Raw genomic sequence first — 20,668 nt, forward strand, 5'->3', positions numbered from 1 at the left:
AGAGGGCATCAGAGGATGAGATGGTTGGGTGGCATCACCAATTTGATGGACATGAACTTGGGCAAACTCTGGGAGATGGTGAGGGACAGGGAAGCTTGGAGTGCTGCAGTCCATGGGGTCACAAAGAGTCGGACACAACTTGACGACTGAACAATAACAATCAGGGGTAACGGGTATGGCTCAGGGAGAATGAGACACAGTAAAATTGTAAACAGGTAAATGATCAAGATAATTTCACATAGAGAAAGTCCTTCAGAGGCAATAAAAGAGGATGAGATGATTGGCATGATCAAGAGTGATCAGCCCGAGGCAACACCACATCCCTCTTGAAGCTCAGGTACACGCCGTCCAAAGCAATTTCCAATATAAATACCACTGCCATTTCTTTTTAGCAACCAGTGTCAGATTATCCCAGACACAAATAACAGGATTTACTCCTGCAATATTGTGTTCTCTGAATAGTGAAATACAAAAGCCCAGAGATAGGCCTTTTCATCTCTGTCTCTCAGCACCATTTGACAATTTCCTCTTTTCCGAGCACATGATTATATTTTTCCAAAGGCCTTATCAGAGAATCCATTTGAGCAGAGACTAATGTCACCACTCGATAATGTATCTGTAATTGGAGGGGATCTCATCTGTATTCCACATGAGCTGGACCTGTGGGCTGAGGTGAATGGAAGAGGAGGTCCTGTGGGCTTGGCTTTGAAGGATAATCTGTGGGGTCCCGTCCTCCCATCAGCTGTGCTTCTCATTAACTGTGCAGGAGACACGGGTGAGAATACACAGCCCTCTCAGAGACTGATGCGCTCCATCCTCAAAGCCTTCAGCTTTCCCCAGTTTCCACTTAAAGCTCCTGGCATATCACAGAGACAACAAGAACGGCACCCTTTGTCCCCAGCCCCATGCATGCCACGTTACAGTTTACATGACATTTTCATGCTCTGTGTTCCTCCTCGGAGAGAGAGACAGAAGCAATTATTTTTGCTACCCTGCTTTTATTGATGAGAAACCTAGGACTCAAAAAGGTTAAGAAACTTGTCCAAGGACCCACAGCTAGGAAGCAGTAAAGTCAGAGAGTAATCTGACATTTCCAACTTTGAACCTGTAACAGTAAGGATCCTGATGGGAAACCGTCACCCTACTGAGATTTGGTCATTTGAAATGAGAATCAATTAAAGGGGTATTTGCAGGACAAGCAGGGAGTAGATAAAGCACAAGAGATGGTACCAGAGAGAATGTAAATACAGAATGGGGTTCAAGAGCTCTTGCCTTTAGAGGCATAAAGGGGCCAGGAACTCGAAAAGGGTCGCTTGATAGCGCCTGCGGCTTTCAGTCGAAAGGGGACCCAGTCCAATGTGACCCCATAGAGAAACAGCTAGGAAAGTAGAAAGCCTCACCTCCCTCCATCCGACTTCCAGCCTATTCTTTCTGCTGATGAATTGCAAAAAGAAATTGAGATGGCAACAGATGCAGTCCACAGAGGTCAGCCTGCTAGGAGACAGAGTGGAGCAGAGAGGGGAGAGATGTTTCTGGAGAGGCAGATGGAAGATAGCCAGCCCAGACCCCAAGGCTTCTTCCACCATCCCAGGTTGCCTCCCCCTTGAGGGGCTACTGGAGCCAACACCAAAGCACAGTCACTTTGGATGGAGGCAAAATCTGGGTCAGCCCCCAGGATGGCCTATGCTGCAAATATACAGTCACCTTTTTCACGTAATACTTTGCAAGGATGAGATTTAGGGCAAGGCTTGGTCACATAATGTGTATGTTGAAAGCTTTGTGATATGCTCAAGGTTGTCACAATGCTCTTCTCCACTGAAGGGAATCCAAGTTGCCTCCAGGTGAAGCCTTGAACCCACCTGCAGATGTCGAGCCCATTGGTGCACCACTCTAACTCCAGAGAGTAAGCAACAACACCCTCCTCCTTCCCAAGCCAAGTGGGCCCGGATCCTACTTGTAGTTAAATATAGCAGAAAAGAGGAGATCAAGCTATGAGAAGGAGTCAACATCAAGACCATCAGAAAACCCAAGTATGGAGTACAGAAAGGGCTGTCTTGCCAGAGAGGACGCTGGCAATTGGTGGTCAGAGGAACTATGACATTCTGAGGTCAGTCAACAGAGAAGAAATCCAAATAAGTTGCCAAACTGATCAGGTAAAGCAGCAGGCATCAAAAGCCAGGGATAGGTAGGCCAAGAAGATGAGAGATGAGAATATGAGAAGGTAAGAGTAAAAGGGAAGGCAGGCCTGAGAAAAAGCTGCCGTAAGGAACTGGCTCAGATGGGGCTGCACGGAACTTCTTGTGGAAAGAGCAGCTATGTTAAAGCACCCGAGAGGGCAGCAGCAACAGACAGAGGCCAGGTTTCCCAAAGTAAAGATGTAACAACAGCTACCCAGCCTACAGCGTTTATGGGCTCTGGAGACAGAAGCCAGGCCAGCCTCTCGGATGCACTCATATCCTATCTCCTGTTAGAGCATGGCCTTAAAGATTCCCTGATGGCAGGATCATCCATATATATAAATGATTCCTGGTTAACCAGCTACTCCTATTCTCTCCTTGTATCTGTCCTCTTGTTCATGTCGGTTCTGCCCAGATGTGGAAAACCATTATCATTATGGAACTGAGCATCAGCAGCATCACAGCAGTATTTATTGAACAATTAACAGCCCTGGTGCTAAACTATTGATACAAGGCGGCAGCAACACTGCTGACAGTCTATAAAAGAGCCATTTCCCCATCTCTCTCCAAAGTATCTTCAGTTTTACTGAGAAAGCAATGGGCCAGCACCATGGAAGGAAGGATGGCTGGTCTAAGACAATCATGGTGACCTCTTTCCCCTTTGCCACTGTCTCAAGACACTTCTCCCTGGCAAGGATGATGGAGTAGATGGATAAAAAAGGACTGTATTGGCCCCTGATGACATGTCTGAGCACCAACTCATCTCAGTTACTGCCTCATCTAAACTTTTTGCTTAAATAAACATTATATATCCTTATATGCGTGCTAAGTCATTTTAGTCATGTCTGACTCTTTGTGAGCCTATGGACTGTAGCCCGCCAGGCTCCTCTGTTCATGGGATTCTCCAGACAAGAATACTGGCGTGGGTTCCCATGCCCTCTTCCAGGGGATCTTCCCAACTCAGGGATTGAACCCATGTTTCTTATGTCTCCTGCATTGGCAGGCTCATTCTTTACCACTAGCGCCACCTAGGAAGTCCTGTTATTTGCAACCAGGACTGTCTCATCTGATTCATGTGCTGCTGCTGCTAAGTCATTTCAGTCGAGTCCGACTCTGTGCGACCCCATGTGCACAGGGACACTTAATTCCAGTAACCCAGTGAGGGAGGCATTATATCAACTTTATCATGATTGGGACTTAGAGTTGTTACTTGCCAAGGGTCCCACAGGAGTGACAAAGCCAGAGCTGAAACTCAGAGCTAACCAACTCCAAAAGCTTGTGCTCTTAACCATGAAACGACACTCTTTCATTGTGTTCACCTGACGCCTGAGCCTGGCCAGCACCAGTTCCACTCCAGCACACAAAACAAGCTTCAGCATCATGCCTGTGCTCAGAACATCTGACCCTCATCACATACCCACGTTGATCCTATAACTCCCATCTCAGCATAGGCTAATTGTCACGGTCTCACCGAGCTACACAGCTGAGACAGGCCATGCTGATCCAAGGGCAGGGGTGCCTGGCTTCCTGCCCTGTTGCTATGTCACTGCTGCACATGACAGGCCAGAGGCATGGATAACAGCCCAAAGCATGAGGCTAGAGCATGCAGGTAAATACTGTTCCTCACACTGCCAAGGGACAGAGCTGCCCAGACTAATCTACAGCACTCATTCTTCTTAAATATGTTCCTGCTACACATCAGTGGTGCATCAAGCTTTACTCTGTTGAATGAAAAAGCAAATTAAAGACAAATACATACAGTGCTGTCTTACTACTGAAAACAACATTTGCATATTCAAAGAAAAACTCTAGAGAAGAGAAAACTGTGCAAAGGAGTTAGGGACAGGGTGATTGGTAACACATGGTTTGGAACGGTCTGTATATTTCATTTTTTATAAGTTATCCAGTATTTTATTACATATTATGTCACTTATATGGGGAAGGCTTTTAATAAATATTCCATTATATAAAACTAACCTATACTGCAAGAGTTTTCACCCCAAACTCCACAGTTATTGCTTGGAATTTGTGTTCCCACATTTCTTCTTGTTATATTTTTTGTTTTTAATTTTGTGTAATATGTGAATCAGACATAATTTAAGAAAATTAAAGAAAAAATGTATGCATTGAATTTCACAATAAGGCTACACCAAAACAGCCTGGGACTCTCATGGAATCCTGCCCAAAGGGCTTACTGAATGGGCTTGATGGGAGATCCTATTGTGAGCTTCGGCTATAGTTTGAAGAAACAGACCCACAGAATTAGATGATGGCGATATGTCCACAGACCAGACAAGTGTACCCAACTGTGTTTCCTCTCCAAGAGAGAGGGCACATTCCCCTTAATCCTATCAGTGATCAGTTTATGTTTGTGCCCCACGTGTAAGTTACCTCTACTCTCCTGTGCCTGCCAGAGCTCCTGCAGACATAGGAGACACGTAAATTCAACTTGCGAGTGGGGCACAGCTCACCCTGTGCTGTGACTCAGACCAGGAAATCACCGAAAGTCTTCTACAGATTAACTGCCTTCCTCGAGAAAAGAATCCGCAGAAGTTCAAAGCAGAAATGCCAGGGTAACTTTATCTTTGTCTTTCCCCAGGCCTGATATTTACAAATCACATTGAAATTTACAACACCTGTTATGTGACAGCGCTACGGTATACACTGGTGATGCGAGGGTGAGCTCTCGAGGGGGGCCTGCAGCCTGTGAGAAAGACAGACATCAATCAAATGATCAAAAACCACTCTGCAGGGAAACAGTTTATGATGAAATAGTAAAACACAAGAAACGTCTTTCTCTTGTCCTGAAAATTAAGGGTAAGTAGACGTGAACTTGATTTTCAAGAAATGGCATATACAGAAATCTTGAGGCTTCAAAGACCATGGTACTTAAAGAACTAAAAGAATGTAGTGCAAAAAGAAATTGAAGAAGGAAACATGGGCCAGACTATGCAAATAAAAATTTTAAGCTATATTAAGGATAGTGACCTTTAGCTTTAAGCTTATAAAAAGCCATTAAATGAGCTTACGTGGGTGCTAGGGTGGGAAGGGAATATGTGATCTAGTTTGCAGTGTGAAGTCCTTATGTATCACCCTAATGTCCATGAAAGATTGTTGCCTGTGAAAAAGACTCACAATTCAGTGTGCTCACCTACTTCCTAGGCCTTGCTCTTATTAGCTCCTGCAGGCTCTAGTACATATCTAATTAGATACGATAAAAGAAGCAATAACGACAAATGCCCTCCTAAGTGGGGGTCCGCCACCACCCAGCCCTTTATTTCACCACCAGTAGTTTCTAATGAGACCTTGTGATTGCAAAGTCACCTTAAAGAACACAGAGAGTTTATCACCTTGAAATAGCGAATATCAAAATTTATATCGGAACAGTGTAAAACCACCCATGCAACACTGAAGACTAGCGTAATGCTTCTGTTTCACATTTGAAGAAATGGCCGAATGGCTCATTTGTGATCAGTCATGATTTAAGATTAGGTCCTTGGCCGTTGCACATCAGTAGGCAGACACATGCAAAGCATACAAATTATATAGGGATGACGGGTCATTCGAAGCCCTGACCCCATATTTCTCTGTGGGATTGAAGTCGTGAACCTGTCTATCAATACTAGATTCCAGGAAGGAAGGAGAGTCTGTAAATCTAAAAAGGTGATGTAAAAGTATCTATAGAGTCCAAAGACCAACAGTTGTTGGAATTTATAACAAGGTCAATTTTGGCCCACCAAGGTTCTTGGAGGTAACCAGCCTCTTCAGTCTGAGAAAGTAATACATGGAATTTGGCCTTTGTTGGTTTCAGTTTATAAGCAGGATAAATTATGCTTATTCCATAAGAAGTTAGAAGTAATATCTTGTCACAGGGGGGTGTTAAAAAGATGGAGGAAGAGAAGAGGGAAGAAGGTAGAGGGGATTGGTAAAGAATAATCTCCTTGAAAAAGAAATAAGGAAAGACCTCTGGACTCTGGCTTCCATTTGTCACTGACTAACCATGAGCTCCTGGACAAGTCATTTCTATCCTCTCTACCTCAAAAGTCTCCATCTATAAGGTGCAAGAACATCCACCTCAGACTGCTTTTACAAAAAGAAAAAAAAATCAAGGGAATATATAGATCACTTTAAAAAAAAAAAAAAAAGTCCAAAACATTAACCTTCAACTCAACAATGACTGAGCAAAAAGTCTGAGTTTTTCCCAGCATGGTGCTGGGTCTCTGAGGCCAAAACATCAAAGAATCCAAAAAATTGAAATCATGGATTCCTCAGCTCCATCCTTGCTTGTGCTTCAAAGACAGCACCAACCTGGAGAACACGGAGTAACTGAATGAGCTCTGCTGGGGACACACCAGGATGAATCATAGCTGTTTACCTCTCCTGGAAATGAAATTCCCTTCTGGGTAATATAGGTATTCTGAGTATCCCAAAGAAGCCCACTGAGAGCTCCAACTCCGAGCCTGTAGGTTCCTATGTGTGAAATTTGATGTCAGGAAAGTGATACCCTCAGACTAGTGACTAGATGCAGGAGCGCCTTCCTGAGAAAGAGTTAGAGATGGCGTCACACAGACCCTTTACGGAGAGGGGAAATTCTTTCCACTCTAACTGCCCAGGAAAACCCTCAGGTGGAGGCCCAGACGCATTAACCAGCTGGCTGAGGGGCTCTGTAGCTCTTACTGGAGACACACTCACAAGAAGTTAAGAGGATAAGCTGAGGGGCAAGAGTTAACTAAATCAAAGGGGTTAGAGCAGGGAAAGACATTCACAGAAACCTTTTCCTTCCAAGCCTCCTCATCCCCACGCCCCATCTCCACCATACCCCCTACAAGAAAAGCAGCCGAACAGGTTCAGCTATAAATCTGTTTCCTTGCATCCAGACACTCTGGCTGCTATTATTTATAACATTAATTTAATTAAAGTTCCCAGAGAGATAGATGAATTTCTTTCCAGTAGTATAGAAAATCAGTTCTTTTCAATGACAACATCAGTACCCCTGCTCTAACTAGAAAACTAATGTAGTATTTGGAATTCTTTTTCTTTTTCAATTAAAAAGTCCTCATGGCTCATGCATTTTTTATTCCCCAGTGTTCCTTTCCAACAAGTGAAGCAGAAAAGGAACAGAGACAACTAATGTATAAATGTACATTTTTTAAGAAATTGAGTTCCATCATACATATTATTCTGGTTTGAGTTTTTGTTTTCTCTTGCTGCTTTCCTTTTTAAGGAATAACCGTACGTATCCATCATCAAGGACAGAGTAGAACTGTAACAATAAAGATGCAAGCTTTGATATTTTCTCCTACCAAAACACATTATATCTCCTGGAGCCTATTTCCCCCCTTCCTGTATAAACCCATGTCCATGCATTAAATCACAGCTCAAGATGCCTCTGAAGGCATATAGATGAAATCACTGTAAGTTGGAAATGAAGTCTTATTTTCCCTTCTATTTTAATACATCTTAGGTCCTGTGTATGCAATAATGTACCTTTCTGTTAATCTACTCATGGCCTCAGGTAGCCAACAAGCCACCAGATAAAGAGAAGATTCTATTGTATTTCTTTTTAGTCCTTTCCATTTGTAATTCTGAAAGCCGAAGAATGCAGATAGATGGGGAAATGCAGGCCACTCTCTCATCATCCACTTGAGTTAATCCTTTTACCTTCTACCTCTCTGCCACTGAGGCCACTGTTGACCAAAAGCATATTTAAACCCACTAGGCAACAAGAGAAAAAAGATAAAGATATTTGAAAAGACAAAATTAGAAATGGGTTTGCTACTGATGGCATTAGAAGATCGGGCAGAGTTAAGCTTGGAATCCCCCTAATGAGGTTGGAATTAATAAGCTGCAGGGTACAAAGTGTGAATACAAGTGTGCAGGTCTCAGCCAGAATGAGACATCCAACATGGTCATGTCTGAGCACCTTAACAATTAAGCAGCAACTTTCTACTAAGCTGAAAATGAAAGTGTTAGTCACTCAGCCATGTCCAACTCTTCGTGACCGCATGGACTGTAGCCCAACAGGCTCTTCTGTCCATGGAATCCTTCAGGCAAGAATACTAGAGTGGATTGCCATTTCCTTCTCCAGGGAACCTTCCTAACCCAGGGATTGAACTCGGGTCTCCTGCATTCCAGGCAGATTCTTTACCAACTGAGCCACCAGGGAAGACCTACTTTGTTGAATAATCTACAGTTTGTAATGTATTACATTGGCCACCTAGACCTTTAGATTCATTATCTCCCATTATTTAAGTGCCTATGGTTTGGCAGCAACAAAGGCTTTTTTCCCTTCAGTATTCAGAGGATGTGCACTTTTTTTTTTTAATAGTACAACTATCCATCATCCTCTTGCTACAGTATACTGCTTTATCTTGTAGATCACCAAGCCACCAGGCCTCCACAACAAGGATAGCCTATATACCCCCAAAAAGGCTGTCCACTGTCATATGTCTGAATCAGAAGATGTCTGAAAGAAAGAAAGAGAACAAGGTGGAGAGAATAAGATGTCAACATTCCTTAGATATCCAAAATTGCATATTCAGCATCTACTCTAGCAAGAAGGAAGGCAAGCAGGGGGAGGTGGGGGCAAAGATTGGGTATCTAGGGTAAGCAGCCTTTCTTCACCAGCAGCATGCTGCGCTGTCAACACACAAATCTATCTAGATGACTGCAAGCTGCCTGCTGGTCTACCGCAGAAGCAGCCCTATGAAGATGGCATGCTTGGTTGCTCTCCAGGGTCCTGAAGGCAAAAAAAAAAAAGAAAAGCAAAGCATACTCTAAGCATTGTGATGAGATATGCCTGGAAGAGTAGAGGTGGAAGGAAATTCAGAAATCTAGTCCTGGCCCCTCATTTTATTTCTAGGGAGCTAAGATCCAGGGACAGTAAATGAATTTCCCAGGGTCATACAAATTTAACATTCTGGTAGCTCTAGTTTTTAGTTCAGAATGTGTTTGTGATAAAAAGCCAGATTTTCAAAGGAGAGATGCAAATATATCTATTGTTTAGGAACTCCAGGGAATTATAAGACAGTGGTTTCCTCATTCAGTAAAACTGCACCTGTACATCTCCTCCTAAAAGCTGTGATCATTTTGGCTCATGGTTTGAGAATGGGGGAAGTAAATCTCCGAATCTCCTCTCTCACAGAAGTAAAAAGGAAAGGGTCCATGCCACATTCTCAAAGCTCTGCCAGGATCAAGGAAACATCGTATCACATTGGAGGGGATGTTCTCTTTCCCATTCAGCCTCAGTAATATATTTTTAAAGAGACTCTGCAGTTACTTACTTTTACAGGGACTCTGTTGGCATAAAAATCATTTATCATTGTGTTGTACTACCAACCATGGAACTAAAGGACAAACTATTGGAGAACCATGCCTAGGATTTGGCAGTTAGAATAATTTCAGGGACCTGATGGACCTCAAACCCTACACTGCACCATGGATTCACATTATGCACCAGGTCCTCATCCATGAGACATGGATCTTCACACAAAAAAATCTTCACTTTTTCTATAAGTGAAGATTTAATTAAATTGCTTTCATTTCCAGTATGACACTGAAACATCCTTGCTACATGATGGCATATGTTTACAGTACTTCATGACACTGTGTGTTCATAGAGTAGCTTGAAATTTTCTAAGGATTTTGCACACACTCTCTTGCTATATTCCTACAACAAGTATATGGTAGAAGAGTTGCTATTAATCCCATTTTATAGACATAAGCACAGATTCTGATGGAGAGAAAGGACTGGAGATGAGAGGACAGGAGGAATCTTCAAAGAGTCTAAGACACAGATTTCCTGGTTTCACACTCATTGCACATTAAGTCACATTTTATGAGTGGCATTAAGTCACATTTTATAACCAAGACAGAGGTCCAGCATTCATTACAGGTTTCAGATAAACCAGATACCATGTGCCTGGTCACATAAGAACAGCTCTTCCCCTCCGTCATACTTCCTTCTCTGGCTCTCCCTGCAGGCTGTCTCTCACTGCCGACTTGATCCACTCACTGATACACAGTCTTTTCTTACTGGCCCTATGACTGGCTTTGTCATGCTCACAAGATGAACCTCATTCCAAATCGGATTCTCATATAATTTATACAGAATCAGATCACAGTGGCAAAACTGTAAAGCTGCAGAGAGTGTCATGCATTTTTACCTGGGATGGTAAGAAACTGAGAGGCTACTCCATGTCACCAGGAGCTCTTCCCTCTGTGGTCTCCCAGACCTGATGGTCTCTACTAGGAAACCAGCAATCCATCAGGTACTGCCTTACAACATTCCTTGTACTGCCGCCTTTTCAGTTCAGTCGCTCAGTCACATCCAACTCTTTGCAACACCATGAACCGCAGCACACCAGGCCTCCCTGTCCATCACCAACTCCCGGAGTTTATCCAAACTCATGTCCATTGAGTCGGTGATGCCATCCAACCATTTCATCCTCTGTCACCCCCTTTTCCTCCCACCCTCAATCTTTCCCAGCATCAAGGTCTTTTCAAGTGAGTCAGCTCTTGGCATCACTGTTGCCTTTTACTGTTAATTCAGTTACACATGGGTTATATCCTATGTTCTTTCCTTGCTTATCACGTCTCTCAGGACAGAAGATTGGGTGCTGCTAGGTTAGCTGGACATCAGGCATATACTACATTCTCAGTTTTAATTCTGATGAGTTGTGTGCATGTGTTCCTGTTTGTGAAGTAAATAATACATCAGTGCAGGAAGTAGGAGACTAAGAATCTTGGCCTAGCTCTTTTGGAAGTGGTGGTCTTTGATAGTCATCTCTTAATTTCTCCTTTACTCTAGTGCAAATGTTTGTCGAAAAGTCATTGTAGTACATTATACATGGCTTAACTACGTTAAGGAATGTTTGGTTTAACAACATGGTTATAAATACTTTAGGAGCTCTCTGGAAAGATGCCACCATATCACCATATTTCATTATGAAAAACCTAGAAATACAAAGAAATGCTCATATCGTGAAGTTATTCTGAAATATGTAACAGAAACTTTGAATTACTGACTTGTTCAGTGATTTACAGTAAGTTTATTTTTCTGGGTCTGCAAGTTCTTCAAAATCAGTTGTATGGAAAAGCTGAATGTGCTCTGCAGTGAATCAATACCAAGCGTTAGAGGTAAAATCTAAATATGTTTGCTGTTTAGACTACAATCACTGAGTTAACTCTGTCAGAGTGACAACCGGGCTGCAGGTGTGTGTATTTATTTATGCACGGGCACTATGTCCACTTGGACAAGCTTGAACAAATGCAGTGCGAGTTCAGAGTTTCATTTCAGTGGGACTGGGTAAGAGGGAAATTGTTCCAGCAGTGAGGCAAGAGGAGGCGGGGGATTGGAGTGGGGAGACGTGTGTATTCCAGAAAGTTCCTGCTGAAGCCTGGATGCATGTACCATTTGAATGGAAGACACTTTTGAGTCCATTCCTCCACTGTCATTTCAAAACCAAGATGCTGGGAGTGACTATTTTCCATTTTCTCTCTGCTTAGCTGCTATCATTAGTGTTTAAACAGCCTGCTCACAGGCTTCCATGAGAGTCCACGATTCTTCTAATATCCAAGGATCAGGGCCAGTCACTGTGGGGGACCCTGGTGGCTTCAGAATTCAAAAGGACTGAATGAATAAGCTAAGGACTTCCTGATGGCAAGAACTCCTATTTCTTTGTATCCCCACAGCCCAGCAGAGACAGTGTGCCCAGTACTTTAATTGGATAGATTGACTGAAAATTACAAGTTACCAAATAAAGAGAAGGAAAGAAAATCCCTTTTGTGGAAAAAGAACCCTTATGCACTGGATCCCAGATGTCAGGGGATTGTGGGCTTTGAGTGACTGGAACAGACTGCAGGGTGAACTGAGAATGGAGCAGGGTAATCGGAGGAATGTGAGTTCAGGCCTCCTTCTCAGCTTTGTTGGCAACTCTTAATACAAAGGAAGCAAAAGAAAAACCTAAGGCAGTGGAGATAATCAGGCTGGCCACCCAACTGAGTGGTTCCTTTAAAGTGTCTAGCTTGAGATAATCTGCTACCCACACTTAGGGAGTTTCTAAGTAGGCCCAGCTGAACAGCTGAAGCAGGAAGAAAAGTGTGTCTCAGTAACAGGCAGAAAGTATTAGATTACCAACTGAAATAGCAGTCACTTTTCTTGTGAGAATTTGTGTAATTAGGTCTGAAAAGGTTCTGTTTCTCAATTCTAAGAAAAGGAGAAATTTCTGCCACATTCCAGTTCCTCAGAACAATGGAACTGCCTGGAAATCTTCTCGCTCTGATTTCGAGTATTTTTAGGATTCCTCACATTTTCGTAGCTTCTTTCTCCTGGGAAGACTTCCTGGCATGGTTATGACTTTATCTAGGAAACGACATGAATTTCAGAGGCAGAGAGCAGAGGTAGGCAGGGAAAGGTTGGGGAGTTGGATCCTGGTTCAGAATTTAAGCTCCATGGTTATGTTATGTGGTTGGAACTGAGTTACTTACCATCTTGGAGGCTTTCTACTTCCAAATCTATAAAATCGGTCTAATGAAATTGCCTCCACACCATATGGCTGCCCCAAGGACCGTTACATCTATCACACCTAGCACGTTACCTGGCTTATGGTAGATGCCCAGTAGACAGAAGTCCCTTTCCTTGTGCCAAACCAATGGGTTATGTAAGATTCCACATCTTGCCCACCAGCCCCAAAGATCAGCAATGTAAGATGCATGAAAGGAAAACGCTAGAAGTAAAAAACAAGCTGCTCACACTGAGTCTGGCTTTTTTCTTCCATCATGTTCTAAGTCCAGTGCCAACAGTCCCTCATGTTGAGCTGAAGAGCCTAGTGGTTAGAGCAGACACACAGAAGTCACACTCAGGTCCAAATCCTAGAGCTGCCTCTTAGCAGCAGAGGGTTACAAAAATAGAATGTAACCTCAATTGCATCACTTTTAGATGAGAAAAATAGCCAGAGTGATAAATTAATATATGTAAAGTACTTAGCATGGTCACTAGCACAGTCAACACCCCAAAATGTTATCTATCACATCACGATTTATCTTCTAGCCAGCACAGCTCTAGCAGGTGACAGGTTGAGAAAAATAAGGAAGCATGACTTTAAGGGCAAAAGGAATCAAAAAGGAAGAATCTCACACCGGTATGAAATGCATAGCTTAGAGAATAAAAATCAGCCTTTCTGAAATTCACTCTCTGTAAGGGTGGCCTAGATAAGACACAGTAGACCAGCATCTTGATAAAGAGCCCAGAGCTTCTGCCATTGCAAAAATCAGCCAGTGCTGGCTAGGGGGAAACTCTTAAAGAAGAAAAGTTTGTTCCACATACTAGACACTCCTCACCTTAAACTTTCCCTCCTCCTCACTGGGGCTGTGCTTTTCAGGTACTTGGATTTCCAGGGTCCCTCACTTATTTATTGCAGCCGAGGCTATTCTGCAGTTTCTGCTCCCTCTTTCTTTTTTTTTCCCCCTCAAGGGAAAGCACAAATGCAGTTTCCCACTACCACCAATTATGCGGGCAAGTTTCCCACATTTGGGGAAACCGCAAGTATCCCTCTATTTAAACCAGTGGTTTTCAAATGCCAGCCCTTGCACCAAGGCTAACCTGCTTGCGTAAGAACTACCCAGAGAGTTTATGAAGAATATAGTTCCACACTCAGGGAATCTGATTCACCAGGTCAGAGATGGCCCCTGGTTATCCATAATTCTTAAGTGTAGTCAGGTTTTATAACTGTTTCTAGACTTTTCCTACACCAAAATCAAAATTGACCTATCCCCTGGCCCAGTCATTCCCAGCTTCTCTTTCCCTAACCTATCTAAAAACCTCATTTGTCCTGGGTCCATGAATCATTAATTGGCACCAACTTTATGTTTTCTGTCCAAGATCTTAAATAAAGCAAAATAAGTTATGCTACAAATGAAAGTATAAAAAAAAAACCACCAGAGAAGGGGACCAGTATTTAGAACCTCCTCAAATCCATTCTGCATAAATGCTGCTGCTGCTGCTAAGTCACTTCAGTCGTGTCCAACTCTGTGCGACCCCACAGATGGCAGCCCACCAGGCTCCGCCGTCTCTGGGATTCTCCAGGCAAGAACACTGGAGTGGGTTGCCATTTCCTTCTCCAATGTATAAATGCAGCTGACCCTAAAGCATACTGCGGGTTCCAGCTCTCCTGTTCTCCCCCTACTTTCATGGCAGAGAGGCCAGAATACATGACAAATGAAAGTCTGGAGACACTGGGTCACCACAGATGTGCAGAATAAAAAATAACAACAGTCACAACCACCACCACCACCAGGGACTGGGTGCCAAAGGCCAAGCACCACCCAAAGCACTTTATGCAAACTGTCTTACTTAACTGTCCCATCTGTGAATACGCGTAACAGTACATATAGTACTAACAGTCCCAGTTTACAAATTACATTGAGATGCAAAGGAATTAATGTGTCCAAATTCACACAGCTAACAAGTGTCTGAGGATGGCAGAGGAGACAATTTCATAGGGACCAGAGCATTGTAAAGGCAGGGAACCTTCAATTAGCACAAACTACCCTCCCTCTCTTTTCTCTTCTCTAGAGAGAAGACTATTGGGAAATAAAAGATAAGACTTACACAAAGAGGAAGTAAACAATTGCGGAGCAAGAAAACAGCAGTGTCTCCAGGATGTTTCAGTCGGGGAGTACTAAACTCGGGCTTCAACGTCTCTTTCTTACCTATGGTATAGAAGGACACACAGGACCCTTCTTGTCTCCCATTTGAGCAACATATGGGTGGTGGGTAGGGTGAAACAGAAATGCTACCTGACAGGCCACTTTAGTTCTAGAGAATTGAAAGAGCCAGTGAGTTCTTGAAGGCAGAAATGGAACGAGTGGCTGAGAGCTGGCTTCATCCAAGCTGCCCAGCCCAAGGTAAAAAGGAGCTACTTGTTTCTATGGAAATGTCATCTAGGCACACATTACATCTAGCTGAAGCCACAATTCTCCAGAAAATCCAGAAAGCACTTTAAATAGATAGACTAAGCTAGATCAAGACTCACTTCAAGATGGTGGAACTTCCCTTAAACCTGACACTAGCTTCTGTTCTCAGCCTTTCCAGGTCCTCTCCTAAGAGAGACCGCAGAGCCGAAGTAGCAAGCACACTGAAATATCCCCTTCTTTCTGTTGGACCCCAGAATGGAGGCTGTCCTCAACATGCCTGTACATTTTCCAGGGCCTAAAAGAACAAGTCCTGTGGCCAAACAATCATTTAAACTTTGGCAGTAATAGTAATGAAGACAAATCATTCATGGCTACTTTGCATCACAAAAGATTCTCTATAAAAGGACTCAGATCACTATTCATAGAGTTTCAGTGGGTTCTTTAGAAATGAAAACATCCCCCTTCACCACCATCATCCAGCTGTCCAGCCACATGTGAACTAATATAGACCAATAGTGTCCTTTCTTCAGCTGGCAGTAAACCTCCTCCTCAGGACAGACATGGAGGAAGATATCTCCTTCCCACCCCAATCCACAGCATCCAATGAAACTCTCCCTTCCCCTTCTTGCCCCCTACACCCCCATCTTTAAAGTAATCCTGCCATCCTCTGATAAACCAGAAGGCTCATCCCTCTGCAGCGGATAAATGGCATCAATTCCAAAAGATTCCAAGAATAGCCCCTTTAAGAAGTTTCCATTTGGAAAAAATATTTAAGCAAAGCTGTGCTTGATGAATTGAAATAGAATTAGCCGCTCCAGTAGCACCGGCTTCTCAATTCATTTGAAGGTAGACCAGCTCATTCGCTTCCAAGTGGAACGGACTCAACAACAATACATCACAGTTAACTGTGGTCACAGCTCCAAGGAATTCCAGCCGGTTACACCGAGGTGTACTTAATAGTCCCCCATCTGTAATCAACCTTTTGTACATTTCTTCCTAATCGCTGCATATGGTTTCATTTTAATGAACTGTTTTCTTAGCATATTGCAGTTGGTCATTCCAGGACACCTAATGGCCCATTCGGTATGTTAAATGACTCCTAGGGTACCTTAGTTTTTCTTCCCCAGCAAGGCTTGGAGGGGATTGGTTTTTCCCCCTCCCCATTGCTCGATTTCAAGGGCACAATCACAGAAGATCAAAGGCCAGGACATACCTGTTACAGTCGATGTGGAGGAGGAGATGGGAGGCGCTGACTGACAGTGCAACCCTGTGCCACTGCCCATCGGCCAGCCGGTACGGAAGCGCCTCTGTCCGGGGCCTCCCACTGTGCATGTAGTGATAGCGAATCTCATCCCTCAGACCACTGCTCTCCAGCTCAAAATAGCTGTGTGTAAAGAACAAAAATGTGCTTTGTTTTACTTCTGGTTATCACAGCCCTCATCAATCCTCGTGACTTCCTATCACGATTCCCAGACTCTAAAATTAACTCAACATGATGCAAAGAAACACAACCCACAGTTAACTGTACAACATGGAACCCAATTCACCTTCCGTCCAAGAGTCCTCACAGTGACAGCTTGAAGGCCTGATATGGTGACTGACGGAGGCACTGTGAGTGACAGGTGACAACCTAATTGGCAAAGCTCTGTGCAGTGTCACTTAAATGTAATTCAGGTCTCCTTTCTATTGTCTACAAAAGGCCATTCACGTGGAATGGGTTTATCGATGTTTATTTTTATTACTGCCACTTCTACTTTTTCAAGAATTAAAGGAAAATACAAGTCACGTGAACTATCAGGGATGGAAGCAAACTATCACAGAAGAGATGAATAAGGTTTTTTGTTGTTGCTGTTGTTTTTACTTCCCCCTGGACAGGACGCTATATGTGAACAATTCCTACACAACCAATAAGGAAGGAACGTTTGAAGCTACTCGCATTATGTGTTAATATTTCCAAATGTCATGGAATGAAACATGTGATTGACCTTTTCTTTTTTGCAGATTGTTACCTTCTTTTTCTAGATCCGTGAAAAACTCAGCACCTCCTCTGCAGTCGGCACACTGGCCATAAAAGGCAGCAGGCAACTTTGGGACAGTCCTCAGTCACACACCAGGGCTGGCACTTTCACGGGGGCAGAACTAGGCAGTTTCCTATGTGTCCCTTCTGAAATGTGTCACCATGACCATCATCACCACAGGGTCCAATCTCGCTGCCAGGCACTGCACTGGGCCTCTGACATATACTGTCTAATCCATCACTCACAAAAGCCTGGAAGACTGATACGATGCCTTCTGAGGATCTTTTAAAAAAAAAAAAAAAACTGAGATTCTGGAATTAAGTAACATACCCAACCCAGATTTTAAACTCGGAGCTAGATGTGACAATACCAGTTAGGCCTCATCTCAGAGGCACAGAGACAAGGTAGTAGAGATGGCCTCAGCTGGCACTGTCTCCCAGCAGCTTATCCGCACAGGCAATTCAAGAACTGCTTGCCCAAATAGGTAACCATGTTCAATCTCAAGATGTGGAAGGACCGACTGCTTCTGCTTTAATCCACTGAGTTGGCCTGACCCCACTAACCCAAGCACATTTAATCCAGGACATAAAATGCATCCTCCATGAGCACTGTGATGAATATATTATGAATCTCAGCTTCTATTATCCATGACTTCCAAATCTCACATAAGAAAACACACGCACATTTCTTGCTCATCTTTCACAGAGATCGTCCCGAGATCACACTGCAGGAAAAGCGAAGTCAAGACCAGCCTCTGACCCACCTCACGAGAACTATACAAAGAATTAGGCTCAAGATCATAAATAGAAAAGGTTATTTATACTATTGCAGCCATCTCCTGGGGCCAGGTACATACTTACTAGTAATAATATAATATATATATTTTTAAGACTGTTAGGGAGGAAATCCCTTAACATACAAGACATTCATTTTAAGAGAATTCTCCAATTTTTTTTCTAAGCACCCAGAATACTAGAAGAATCAAACAATCAGAGGACTTAAAAGGTCAGGAGAATCTTAGAGATTATCAGGTCATTCATTAATTTACTCAGTGTGTCAGCGCTGGACACATATTGAAAAGCTAAGATAGGATTTAAAATACAGATCCTGTTCTAAGATTTCCTACTTAGAGAATAGTGGGAAAAGAAATCAAATGTATGCCCCTCCCCTCAAAAAAGCTAGAAATTGGCGAATGGGAAACAAAGGAAAGTCGAAGCTATCATTTCATGATTAAATATGGCATTCTAGAAATGGGCTTTCATAAATATCTCATTTAATTTCTTCAGGCTAAGTACTATTATCACTATTTTACAGATGAGTTCACAGATGATCAGAGATATTAAAATACCTTGTCCAAGACCACACAGCTCCTGTACAGAAAAGCAGCATAACTTGGTACTTAAGACCTTACCAAGATTAACACATAATAAGAGCTCTTTCGATGACTTTACTTGGACCAATAAGCTACTCCTAGGGGAAGGAACATGAACTTGAAAGGACCTCAATCAATGACAATCAAAAATATTCATGATAAATTGAATCATAATAAACAAAGAAAAAATGAGGCATATATATTTAACCAGATTTAATCATCATTGCCTCATTGAGCAACTGCTCAGTGTATTATAAACATATCTATTAAAGATCATTTTGCAATGAACTGGAGTAAGTGGGTACCTCAAGGTAATCACAAACATACAGTTATAACAAATATGCACTAATATTATGCAAATGGTTACTTGTGTCTTGGGACATCTTGCATATATACAAAAATTGCTGTATCTCAAACAACCCAGATGAAAGTCAAGATGCTATGTTTAAAAAACAAAACTGTTAGAGTTCAAGACCATTTACACATGACAGTAATTCCCCAGCATTTCAAGCCTGCAGACAAGGCCAAATCTTGTGGCCTAAGAATGCTCTTATGCAATTAAAAAGGGAAAATAAAAGTTATTAATAGATAACTGCAAAAGTGGTCCTGGAGATGACAAAGAAATCAGATAGCTAAGTGATAACCTGGCTAAAACTGCTTTATGAATACTGAGACGAGAACAGGGCAGTACTTGCAGGCAGTAATCCTCTGCTAATACTGTTGTGAGGCTTAGTCCTGAAAGCATTATGGAGGAGGCAGTCATTTGGCCTGAGAGCGCCTGACATTAGGCTAAAGCACAGACTGCAGATTTGTAGTAGAGCCTGCTTCTCTGCTGGTTCAGAGATGATAAAGAATCTGCCTGCAGTGCGGGAGACCTGGGTTCAATCCCTGGGTCAGGAAGATCCCCTGGAGAAGGGAATGGCTACCCACTCCAGTACTCTTGCCTGGAAAATCCCATGGACAGAGGAGCCTGGTGGGCTACAGTGCATGAGAGTGCAAAGAGTTAGACACAACTAAGCGACTAACACACACACTTGTTACTCAAGTATGGTCCACTGACATGCAGCATCATCATCTACTGAAATTCAGATTATAGGGCCCGAACCAAGACCCACTTGAATCAGAATCTGCACTTGAATAAGACTCACAGATGATTCACGCACACACTAAAAGTTAAGCAGCACTGCGGTTATGTACACCAGGTGTTGCTTTATGCCCCAGGCAACTAATCATGGTCAAACAGCAGAAGTTTGATGCTACGAGCAAGTGAATAAGAACCATGTGGAGCTTTCAGGGGAAGAGAGGGCACTGAAAGCAATAGTGAGTCAGTGTTCAGTGAGCTCTCACCCCTACCAGTCCTCTCTCTTCAGCCCTCAAGTGCTTTTGAGTCTTCCTAGGAGTTTGTGGGAAGGACCAGCTGTATAGGTGATAAAGTTACCAGTCAGATTTTGTGAGCAGCATTTCTCCCCTTAGCCTGGCACCTCAGCCAAGTGTACTGCTCCAGTGAACTGTCCTGGCTCCCAGAAAAATTTGTTCATCCTTCAAGTATTTGAAAACAGCAATAATATTCACTACAAAGCTTTCTCTTTTAGACCAAGCATTTCCAGCTCAATCTTTTATACTACTGCTCCCACCCATAATAAAAGGCCTTCCTGGCCAAAGATGGGGTCACACCGTTCTTTTAAGATTCTTCCCCAACTTGGTCACCAGGCTTCAGGTATGGCAAAATGGATCAGCTGCTCCCATAAATATAGCATCCAGGAATAAAAATGCCTCCTTTGCACTGTGCACAACTGAGTGCATCCTAACGTTGACACTGACTTACAGATATCTAACACAGCAAATCCTTTGACTCAGAATTATTTTGAATCCAGTATTTTGACTCAAAATAACTATGAGGGTAAATCTTCCCTACCATGTATTTACATAGCTCGATTTTCTTCAACCTAAGTTCTTACTTAAGTGCTAGGCAGACCCTAGCCATAAACAGTGTGAATAATTCTCCAAAGCCTATCCTTAAGGGTTCAGTTCAGTCTCCCAGTAGTGTCCAACTCTTTGCAACCCCATGAATCGCAGCACGCCAGGCCTCCCTGTCCCTCACCATCTCCCGGAGTTCACTCACACTCACATGCATCCAGTCAGTGATGACATCCAGCCATCTCATCCTCTGTCATCCCCTTCTTCTC

General features: G+C 43.0%; 1 protein-coding gene across 2 annotated transcripts in view; it reads right to left on the reverse strand.

Moving 5' to 3' along the window:
- NELL1 (neural EGFL like 1) overlaps positions 1–20,668 on the reverse strand; it is a 1,021,410-nt gene that overhangs the window by 827,653 nt on the left and 173,089 nt on the right. For both annotated transcript variants that reach the window (XM_018043583.1, XM_018043582.1), the window contains exon 4: positions 16,306–16,476. In XM_018043583.1, the coding sequence (XP_017899072.1) occupies positions 16,306–16,476 (171 nt within the window). The remainder of the gene's footprint in view (positions 1–16,305; positions 16,477–20,668) is intronic.

The sequence above is a fragment of the Capra hircus genome, chromosome 29 (assembly GCF_001704415.2).
Source record: "Capra hircus breed San Clemente chromosome 29, ASM170441v1, whole genome shotgun sequence".
Taxonomy (NCBI): Eukaryota; Metazoa; Chordata; class Mammalia; order Artiodactyla; family Bovidae; genus Capra; species Capra hircus.